General features: G+C 46.3%; 1 protein-coding gene across 1 annotated transcript; it reads right to left on the bottom strand.

Moving 5' to 3' along the window:
• Positions 1–3,289: 3,289 nt before the first annotated feature.
• DERL1 (derlin 1) lies at positions 3,290–10,807 on the bottom strand. The gene is made up of 8 exons (XM_072151238.1): positions 10,534–10,807; positions 8,315–8,426; positions 7,465–7,529; positions 7,325–7,351; positions 5,875–5,970; positions 5,326–5,378; positions 4,119–4,229; positions 3,290–3,870 (listed from the first exon to the last, which is right to left on the bottom strand). The coding sequence occupies exons 1-8, from the start codon at positions 10,684–10,686 to the stop codon at positions 3,729–3,731; spliced, it is 759 nt and encodes a 252-aa protein (XP_072007339.1). The 5' UTR covers positions 10,687–10,807; the 3' UTR covers positions 3,290–3,728.
• Between the last annotated feature and the right edge of the window lie 451 nt (positions 10,808–11,258).

Raw genomic sequence — 11,258 nt, 5'->3', positions numbered from 1 at the left:
GGTAGTGCTCCTCACTGGATGGGGGTAGTGCTCCTCAGTGGATGGGGGTAGTGTTCCTCACTGGATGGGGGTAGTGCTCCTCAGTGGATGGGGGTAGTGCTCCTCAGTGGATGGGGGTAGTGCTCCTCACTGGATGGCGGTAGTGCTCCTCACTGGATGGGGGTAGTGTTCCTTACTGGATGGGGGTAGTGTTCCTTACTGGATGGGGGTAGTGTTCCTCACTGGATGGGGGTAATGTTCCTCACTGGATGGGGGTAGTGTTCCTCACTGGATGGGGGTAGGGGTCCTCACTGGATGGGGGTAATGCTCCTCACTGGATGGGGGTAATGCTCCTCACTGGATGGCGGTAGTGCTCCTCACTGGATGGGGGTAGTGCTCCTCACTGGATGGGGGTAGTGCTCCTCACTGGATGGGGGTAGTGCTCCTCAGTGGATGGGGGTAGTGCTCCTCAGTGGATGGGGGTAGTGCTCCTCACTGGATGGCGGTAGTGCTCCTCACTGGATGGGGGTAGTGCTCCTCACTGGATGGGGGTAGTGCTCCTCACTGGATGGGGGTAGTGCTCCTCACTGGATGGGGGTAGTTATCCTCACTGGATGGGGGTAGTGTTCCTTACTGGATGGGGGTAGTGTTCCTCACTGGATGGGGGTAGTGTTCCTCACTGGATGGGGGTAGTGTTCCTCACTGGATGGGGGTAGTGTTCCTCACTGGATGGGGGTAGTGTTCCTCACTGGATGGGGGTAGTGTTCCTTACTGGATGGGGGTAGTGTTCCTCACTGGATGGGGGTAGTGTTCCTCACTGGATGGGGGTAGTGTTCCTCACTGGATGGGGGTAGTGCTCCTCAGTGTATTTGCTCCTGCTTAGTGATATTATTAGTGATATTGGTCTGTTCATTATCAGTATGGTGGTATTTATCATGTTGTACTGGTAATGGTCATGATACTACTTCATTATATGTCCCTTATAGTAGGGGGATTGTCGGTAATTATAGGCTCAATAGCCGGGTTGGCACTCTGCAATGATAGAGTAGACTTTGGTTTGCAGTTTGGGCACTTGGTCTCTAAAAGGTTCGCCATCACTGATATAGACGTTCCCTTCTCTGTAATTATCCAAATGTTTCCCACCCATCATTGGCAATGGTTAATCTATGGCGCCCTCCAGTGGAGAGACACTGGAAAGACAGCCGTTATAGAGGATTTTGGACCTGTATCTCTAGGATCGGTACCCCGACCTCTGACCCTAGCAGTTACTTCATGGGGTTCAGCCGTGGGGGGGGGGGGGGGGGTGATTATCGCCGCACTGTCCATTTACTTTAATGGAAACAAAAGAATTGGAGATGATAAATGTGAGTTCTTACTGAGTTACAATGTAGCGATGATGTATGAAGCCATATGTCCCCTAGGGGGAGTGACGAGCTGTATACCGCCACCTAGTGGTGAAATGCTTTGTGCAGTCATCTCCCCCTAGTGGTAGCCGCTGGTCACCCTTCTCCCCCACTACAGGTAAATGTAGCAAGAATTTGTGTATGTACTTGGCCATAGGTGAACACAATTCACAGACAATGAATAATGACCTTAGAGTTTAGGGTGCGGTCACACGTGGACTTCATAACTCATTGCAACAGCTGAAGAGAGATTTGCCTAATTTAACACCTGTTAGCAGCTGTGTTTACAAAACACAACTGTTAACATTGTGTTAATACAACGGGAAGGCATGGGTTAACATTTCTGTTTACAAAACGCAGCCATTAATGTATTGCTAACACATGCCTTAATATTGTGTAAAGGTATGAGTTTGTGTATGCAATGTTAACTAATGTGTTAACACAATGTTAACATGTGTGTTAACATCACATTAACATGTTGTTTTCTAAACACTAATGTTAACACGTCTTAACATTGTGTTAACACACAAGTTAACATTAACAGTTGCGTTTTGGAAACACAGCTGTTTAATTAGGCAAATCTCTCTTCAGCTGTTCCGATGCTTTTTGAAACGCACGTGTTAAACACCTCGTGACCGCATCCGTACATCCACAGCTGAGGGTTTGTCTTGGAAGTCAGCGAGTCTCTCTTAAGCCTGGTTCACACTTGTCACTTATTAGAGACGGCATAAAGCTGTGTGGAGGTCATGGGAAGACTAGTGCGGCAGCCGGCCCCCTATAGACCATGTATGACTATAGTATTGGGGTACACAAGGACTTTGGTCCCATTAGAAGTTATTAAAGGGGTTGTCCGGATGTTGAAAAGCAACAAAATTCTTCCAAAAATGAATAGAGCCTATAGCTGTAATACCACGCACTACCCATGGTCAGGGGTGGCGCTGTTGTAGAGACACAACCCCTTTATAGCCGGTGTAGTCTCATTGAAACGCACAAGTCACAACATCAGCTGCAAGAATTCTACCAGCTCCGGACTCTTCTCTATCATCATGTCCCGGTTAGTGGCGCTCCATACTTTATGGTGGTCATGTGTTGGGCACAGATAGAGAACAGCCACTCCTACTAGCCATGGCTATTTGATACGGGCATCAAGTTGCCAGCTTAGCTCTTCAGCTGCCGATATGTCTGGGTCAGGCGGCAGAACTGAACCACCTGGCCCGATCATCTCTAGACTAAATGTAGATCTTCATTGAACAGACAAGTTCTCCAGGGCTATATATTCATCAGGGCAACACAGTGGCTCAGTGGTTAGCATTACAGCCTTGGAGCGCTGGGGACCCAGGGTCAAGTCCCACCCAGGTCAACATCTGCATCTGAGTTCGTATGTTCTCTCCGCGTTTGTGTGAGTTTCCTGTGGGTCCTCCACACTCCAAAACATACACGTAGGTTGATTAGATTGTGAGCCCCATTGGGGACAGGTGACAACCATGGAAAGCGGCAGCCCGAATACAACCCCTATGGATCGCTGTCAGCTGTGGGTCTACTCTGATACAATACAGTCTTCATAGAGTGTCAGCTCTTGTGACCGTGTTATTGCTCTGTAACGTCTTATTCTGTTTGTATATGTTTGCCCTCTCCTCCCATGTTCTGTACAGTGCTATGGTATATGATGGCGCTATGGTAAAATTTATTATTATTACGATACATAGAATTCTAAAGAGAGAGTTCTCAATGCAGCTCTGGCTGTGACTAGAGTAGGAGACAATCACAGTCAGTACCAGAAGTCACCAGCAAAGTTGCCCGTTATATACTGTATGTGGATCGATCATGTACAAAAGTGAAGGTAAAGTGGTGCAATAATCTGCAGAGGGGAAACCGACCGTCTCCAACCACAGACAGAACCAAAAGAGTCCAATTAAATATGTTTTAATAAACAAATTTTTAGTTTTTTTTTTTGCCTCCTTGCTGCGACGGAAGGAGCAGAGTTTTGTGATTTGCAGTGCGTCCCACCTGCGGACACCGGAAACCTGCAGAGCATTGCACCAGGGGAGAGTCCACCCTGTGCGCAGGTTGAGATATCAAGGAGGAAACCAGAATGATTGTAGCCCCTTCACAACAGAAACACTATGATGGTCTCATGTCTGTTTCCCCCCTAAGGATATGAGAAGATCTCCGTGTAGATGGAGGCCGCAGTGGCGCAGTCCGGCCTGTGGTACAAGGTGGCGCCAGTGGTGTCAGCCGCACTTCCGGCATCAGTTCTTAAAGAGTCAAAAAGTTCAACAGTTCATAAAGTTACAAAGAAAAGATTAAAAAAAAAAAAGTTCTGTGTCGCACTTGGTGCGGGGGTCCTCACTGTTCGCCCAGACGAAATCCTTGACCCCAATTGTGCCGCCCGCCGCCCCCTGCTTGATCATCTGCTGGTCTTCTGGCACTTGCTGGTGGGACGCCAAATCCTGATACTCCGCCCCTTCTGCTTGGGAACCAACGGTATCTGAGGAACAGAACAAAAAGCAGGATGTGATTGGTCACCGTGATCATGTGACATCGCTACAGTCAGGACCACAGTCTGAACAAAGACATAGAAACTTTGCTGCAAACGGTCGGCATCACTTATATGTATTTAGCTCTAGGATCCCCCGGACTGAGACAATAGTAACAAAACTTCAGAAGTGAGAAGTAACAGGTCTCAGATAATTGACAGACAGCAAATAGTGTAATTATTATATAACGGAGACTCACAGAATCTGAGGTGTAGAGAGAAAGCTCCTGCCCCCAAGGTCCATTGGATACTTGAACATTAAGAAGAAATAAAGATGTCCGACCAAATTCCCGATCAGCTCGTTAACAATCCTACAAAACAGAAGTTACATCCTGTATCATACTCCAGAGCTGCACTCACTATTCTGCTGCTGGTGCAGTCACTGTGTACATACATGACATTACTTATCCTGTACTGATCCTGAGTTATATCCTGTATTATACCTCAGAGCTGCACTCACTATTCTGCTGCTGGTGCAGTCACTGTGTACATACATGACATTACTTATCCTGTACTGATCCTGAGTTACATCCTGTATTATACTCCAGAGCTGCACTCACTATTCTGCTGCTGGTGCAGTCACTGTGTACATACATGACATTACTTATCCTGTACTGATCCTGAGTTACATCCTGTATTATACCCCAGAGCTTCACTCACTATTCTGCTGCTGGTGCAGTCACTGTGTACATACATGACATTACTTATCCTGTACTGATCCTGAGTTACATCCTGTATTATACTCCAGAGCTGCACTCACTATTCTGCTGCTGGTGCAGTCACTGTGCACATACATGACATTACTTATCCTGTACTGATCCTGAGTTACATCCTGTATTATACCCCAGAGCTGCACTCACTATTCTGCTGCTGGTGCAGTCACTGTGCACATACATGACATTACTTATCCTGTACTGATCCTGAGTTACATCCTGTATTATACCCCAGCACTGCACTCACTATTCTGCTGCTGGTGCAGTCACTGTGTACATACATGACATTACTTATCCTGCACTGATCCTGAGTTACATCCTGTATTATACTCCAGAGCTGTACTCACTATTCTGCTGCGGGTGCAGTCACTGTGTACATACATGACATTACTTATCCTGTACTGATCCTGAGTTACATCCTGTATTATACTCCAGAGCTGCACTCACTATTCTGCTGCTGGTGCAGTCACTGTGTACATACATGACATTACTTATCCTGTACTGATCCTGAGTTACATCCTGTATTATACTCCAGAGCTGCACTCACTATTCTGCTGCTGGTGCAGTCACTGTGTACATACATGACATTACTTATCCTGTACTGATCCTGAGTTACATCCTGTATTATACCCCAGAGCTGCACTCACTACTCTGCTGGTGGTGACCTATAACACATTACATATTTGATACTTACGAGCCTCCAATGATGTAGTTGAATCCCAGTATGACCCAGGGCAGGTAACAGGCCTAATGTAAGGAGAGGGGAGAAAGGCTTTTGACTTCATGGTTGAATGAGATCTTACAATTTGTGTCCTCTGCCATTTTTTTCTGTGTAAATATCACACATTACACATATATTACACATTGACTATTACACGATCCTCCTCATAGCTGCTGACTGGCAAAAAATGATCATTTTATAAATCATATGAACCCAATAGAGTGGGAAATGCAGTTTTATAGTGACCACACTTTGAAACGGCATTTACCGCTCTGTTGGGTTAAGGCGTTAAACAAGTCACATGATCCTTTTTAGAGTCAGTGACTGGTGGAGAGGAATCATGTGACTCCACAGCTAGAGGAAGTGCTTTTGTTTTCTGCCTGGTACCAGAGTGATGTCCCCATGTCCTTCATACTGACAGCTTCTCCAATTTAGGTTCCCTTACTGATAATAGTCTTGACCCTGAAGGGGTATTGAGGAGGTGTCATTAACATCTTTAACATTGATGTATAACCCACTTACCTTGAACCTTGTTCCGAACCAAAACGAGACAATCATATCCCTGTTCAGCTGGGACCAGACGTACAGGACGGACATGATCAGCGGGATCATCAGCAGCTGAAAGACAACGAGGAGACGTCAGAGGTCGGAGAGCAGCGCAACGCAGTCATCATGGCACGAAATGACACCTCCTGCCCTCCCCCACCAATTTCACCAAGATAGTGAGTGTGTAATGTGTATAACTAGATGTAGCACGTGTGTGTGTAATGTGTATAACTAGATGTAGCACGTGTGTGTGTAATGTGTATAACTAGATGTAGCACGTGTGTGTGTAATGTGTATACACAATACACCTACATGTAGTGTGCAAGTAAAGTGTATAGGTAGATTGTGTGTGTGTAGTGTATACACATTATCTACATATACACGTTGCCCACACTACATATACAGGCAGTCCCCGGGTTACATACAAGATAGGGTCCGGAGGTTTGTTCTTAAGTTGAATTTGTATGCAAGTCGAAACTGTATATTTTATAATTGAAGTTCTAGACAATTTTTTTTCTTTTGTCCCAGTTACAATTGGAGTTTCAAAATTTTAGCTGTAATTGGACCAAGGATTATCAATAAAGCTTCATTACAGGCATCTTACAGCTGATCATTGCAGCCTAGGACTATAGTAACATCCAGAGAGCTTCACCAGAGGTCACAGTGGGCAGAGGGGTCCGTCTGTAACTATGGGTTGTCTGTAAGTCGGGTGTCCTTAAGTAGGGGACCGCCTGTAGATGTATCCTGTGTATAATGTGTAGTGTGTAGAAACACAAACATGCAATATAAACACGTCACATATACATGTAGTGTTTGTAATTTGTATACGTAGATGTATCGTGTGTTATGTGTATATATAGGTGTACAGTGTGTAAAGAGATCCTGTCATCAGCAATTGGCTTAATAAACCACTACTAGAATATTGTGGCATAACACCTTCTAGCTTTTGTTTCTTTTATGGCCCAGTCTGGTGGCATTATCAAGAAAATCAACTGTGAAGTCATGGAGGAGGAGATTTCAACACTGAGGTCAAGGTGTGGAGCTGTGATCTCCTCCTCCTCTGTGATTGACATCACACATCAGACCAGCAGATCTGGTTAGTGATGTCTCTAGATACAAGACCATAAATTACAGTAGAGGAGGCTTTCTGAGGAAGAGAGAGCTTGACTTCAGTGTCAAAATCTCCGCCTCCTTGACCTTATAAAACCAACTTACACCTCACTTCAAAGTAATTAAATTAATTTTCTGAATGATGCCACAACACGGTCATGAGAGAAACATGATCTGGAAGGTGTTCAGCTGCTTGATAACATAATGGTGGTGGATTATTAAGCCAATTTGCTGACAGGTTCCCTGTAATTCTCTGCTTCCAGCAAGTCGGAGGTGCATGTGCTAGCCATGTGATACACTACAATGTGCTCCTCACCTGCATGTCCATTATCACCCCAGTGATCTGTTACATCAATGTTAAGGAAGTGATAACAAAACCCGGAGCTCAGACACTCAGCATTGTTATCACTCAGCACCGCACACAGATACACGTCCCGCTGTGCGGGGAAAGGATACAACTATACAGATCCAGTTGAAGAGGAGCATGAACATGTAATCTGCCGGTCGTCCATCAAAGGCGCCTGAAGACACAGGGGAAAAGAGGAGACAAGAAAGACGTTACATGGAGGAGGTTCCGGATTCAGTCCCCGTCTGTCCTTGTGCTTTATTAGGGGCTTAGACCCGGGACATAGTGTATGGGAGTATAATACCAAAAAAAGATATATAGGACCAAAATATACTCAATCACATATTACTCATGATCACTAAGTAGTGGAAAATATTAGACAAACTTTATTATTCAATATGGCCATCAAAAAACATTAAAAACATAGAATAAAAATCCACAGAGACAAAAGTGTGGCAATGGTCAACAGTATCTAGACACATCACAAGCATTATCAAATGCATATCGATCAATAAAGTAACAGTATATTCCATTTTGGTTGTAATCCAGCATATTACCCACCCGGGTGTTGCATAATACCAAAACTGTCAGCCACTAAGTTATGACCACCGCCACAGCACCCCGACGCACGTTTCGCCGTCGCTTCCTCCACTGGATCATGAGTAATATGTGATTGAGTATATTTTGGTCCTATATATCTTTTTTTGGTATTATATGCTTTTGTATTGGTAATAGGAGTAGCACACCTAGTATTGGGTTTTCTTGTTTTTTGGTATTTATAGTGTATGGGAGGCCATCTGTATCCTATATACACTACAGCTATAGGTCCCTACACCTCCTCCATGTGATGATGTCACCCATCAAGGCATTATCAAGCCCCCCCCCCCTCTATGGAGATCTATATACAACCATAATACAGACCCGTGGTTTGGGAATTCCCCATTAGTTCTGGTTTCTTACCCGTTTCCAGTCTCGTTGAATACTGATACAGGAAATACAAGTTCACCATGTACAGGAATCCTGAGCCGGGGCCGACCGGGAAATAGAAGGTGGCGGTGACCGGTCTCCATATCTGTCCAGACAAAGAGAAGATGGAGCCATTAAGAGACTTTCACAGCGCGTTCTTTGTAGGCGCCAGGAAAGTTCTTAGCGTACAATGAGTATTACACAGACATATAGAGACACAGGCCTCCACCCGTAGAATAAAGCTTTGTCTTACCATCCTGCTCAGCAGAGGCCATTAGAGCCTATGAGGGACAGATGCATCGCATTGCATCCATCCCCGACCTCCACTGAGCAGAGATCTGAGCCAGGTCAAGACAACAGCAACAACATGGACCAGGAGGTTCTGACCCACATCTCCCCCCAGCAGTCACAACACTACTGCTTCTCTCTCTCCTCCCCTCACTATTATATGTACATGTTCACACTGCACACCATACAGATCAGTGTCGCCCCCTGCTTCAGGATTACAATGAATCTGAGGATAACTAATGTAAGATCCTGATTTTTCAACAAGCAGAAAAGTGAGTCCGGACTCTTCAGTATTCCCTGATACACTGACTCCTAGTGGCCGATATGAAGACTACACTGCAGCATACAAACAATGAGGGGGGGGGGGAAACACTCTGTCACCCCCCCCCCCCCATTCTTCCTTACAAAAAAAAAAAAAAATCACTCTCACAATTTTTTTGGGCTGTGACCTCAGGTACCTGTGTCACCTTCAGAGAGAGCAGAACAGAGACCTCTCCTCCTGGTGCTCAGTAATTGTACAGTCAGTGACACATCACCTGCTGCTCGGGGGACCCCGGGGATCTGTATGGAGCATCGCAGGTGCTGCAGAGGCGTCACAGTGTAACAGTTTCTGGTTATACATCGGCTTCCTGACATGCAAATGATGGGCAGATGCTTCCAGATGATCCAGTATACAGAATTATAGCAAGAAGGGAGAGAACATCTAGTGACGGAAGGTTCTGATACCTGTACGATAGCACTGGGTACACAAGGGGGCAGCACAAGGGGACCCTGTATATATTATATATACACCTGTCCAGGCTACACGGAGACAGCCACAGCCAGAATGATATATGGATTTATATTCTCGGATTGTAGCTTCTACAACTGAACTGGAGGGGTGTCCTCACACTGCTGTGCTCTGTGTTCTCTGCAGCCAGTGTTATGTATCGTCCCTGGAGCGATGTGTAATCAGACCTTTGCGTAGGTTGTTAGTAGCAGCAGGGCTGTGAAATATGGATTTATATTCCAGGATTGTAGTTTCTACAGCTGAACTGGAGGAGTGTCCTTACACTGCTGTGCTCTGTGCAGACAGTGTTGGGTTAATCTGATCTTCGTGTAGGTTGTTCACAGTGGCAGGGCTGCGATATATGTTTTTTTATGCCAGTATTCGTACTGTGGAGGTAATTCCTCACTGCTGTGCTGCTAGATAAACCTGCCATTTCCCCATTAGTGAGAATAGGACCCCCACCCTCCCGATTGCCGGAGGATCCCGTTCTTGTGACCAGGACCCCCACTATCCCCATTACTGGAGGGTCCCGTTCTTGTGACCAGGACCCCCACTATCCCCATTACTGGAGGGTCCCGTTCTTGTGACCAGGACCCCCACTATCCCCATTACTGGAGGGTCCCGTTCTTGTGACCAGGACCCCCACTATCCCCATTACTAGAGGGTCCCGTTCTTGTGACCAGGACCCCCACTATCCCCATTACTGGAGGGTCCCGTTCTTGGTATCATGGGGGCCCAAGAAAACTTTGTACAACCCCATTTCAGCACTCGCTTTGTCAAAGGGGTGTGTCCCTGTGACTGGACCAGAGAGCCCATGAAAGACCACACCCAATTGTCACTTTAAGGATAGATCATCATCATCATCATCTATAAGGAAAGCTGCTCCAGGACTATTATATGATGGGGAGGGATCCTGTGTGCGGTGTCTCCATATACAATAGTTACACTCCCAGTATAGCGCAGCCACTGACTGACTTTCAGAAGAAAGTGCAAGCTCCTGGGACAAGCCACATTAGTGACACAACAGAATGTCTATGATGAGGATCATGAGCCGCCAGAACCATTGCAGTGCTGCAGGGGGGGGGAGCCGTCACCCCTACATATCAGGGGATAGTGGTTCCGCCCGGAGGCTTGCTGGCAGTTGTAGTGACGTTACCTGGAACTTGTGCAGGAAGTACTCGGGCCACAGGATCAGGTACATGGGGTTGATGAGGCCGAGCTTCCCCAGCAGGGGCACAGCGATGGAGCTGGCGAACCAGTACCGGGTAATGAGCGGGATGCTCCGGAACCAGTCCCCGAGGTCCGACATGGTGAGAGCGGCGGCAGCAGAGACCCCGGGCCCGGCACCTGCGCCCAGCACTGACGTGTCCGCTCAGAATTCGCCTGACGTCTTACGTCACCGCAGCTTCCGGTCACCTGACACCAGCTGATCCCGCCCACACAGGATGAGTCTATTGCGGAGAAAGGGGCGTGGCCGTAACAGCAGAATCACGTGATGATCAGCCCGTCACGTGCTTGACAGCGTTGCGTCACGTGGAGAATGTGCTGTGGAATGGCCTGATGGGAGTTGTAGTCTGCAGATGATGTGGATTATTAGGTCTAAGAGGCTATTTTAACCCCTTTAACAACCAAGCCATTTTTTTGTTTTCCATTTCCATTTTTCGTCTCAAACTTTCAAAAAATCTATAACTTTTTTAAATTTTTCCACATAAAGAGCTGTCTGACGGCTTGTTTTCTGCGTAACATATTGCACTTCATAGTGATGGTATTGAATATTCCGTGCCGTGTACTGGGAAGCGGGAAAAAATTCCAAATGCAGTGAAATTGATGAAAAAACGCATTTGCGCGGTGTTCTTGTGGGCTTGGATTTTACGGATTTTA

Source organism: Engystomops pustulosus, chromosome 5, assembly GCF_040894005.1.
Source record: "Engystomops pustulosus chromosome 5, aEngPut4.maternal, whole genome shotgun sequence".
Taxonomy (NCBI): Eukaryota; Metazoa; Chordata; class Amphibia; order Anura; family Leptodactylidae; genus Engystomops; species Engystomops pustulosus.
This window is presented reverse-complemented; position numbering and strand designations above follow the sequence as displayed.

What these genes read in the sequence shown, in the direction of transcription:
- DERL1 (XM_072151238.1), bottom strand. Translation starts at nt 10,686, where the DNA reads ATGTCGGACCTCGGGGACTGGTTCCGGAGCATCCCGCTCATTACCCGG. An exon ending in TCAACTGGATCTGTATAGTT is followed by an intron (nt 7,352 to 7,464) that starts GTATCCTTTCCC and finishes TTGATGTAACAG; the next exon opens with ATCACTGGGGTGATAATGGA. An exon ending in GGGTGATAATGGACATGCAG is followed by an intron (nt 5,971 to 7,324) that starts GTGAGGAGCACA and finishes GTTGTCTTTCAG; the next exon opens with CTGCTGATGATCCCGCTGAT.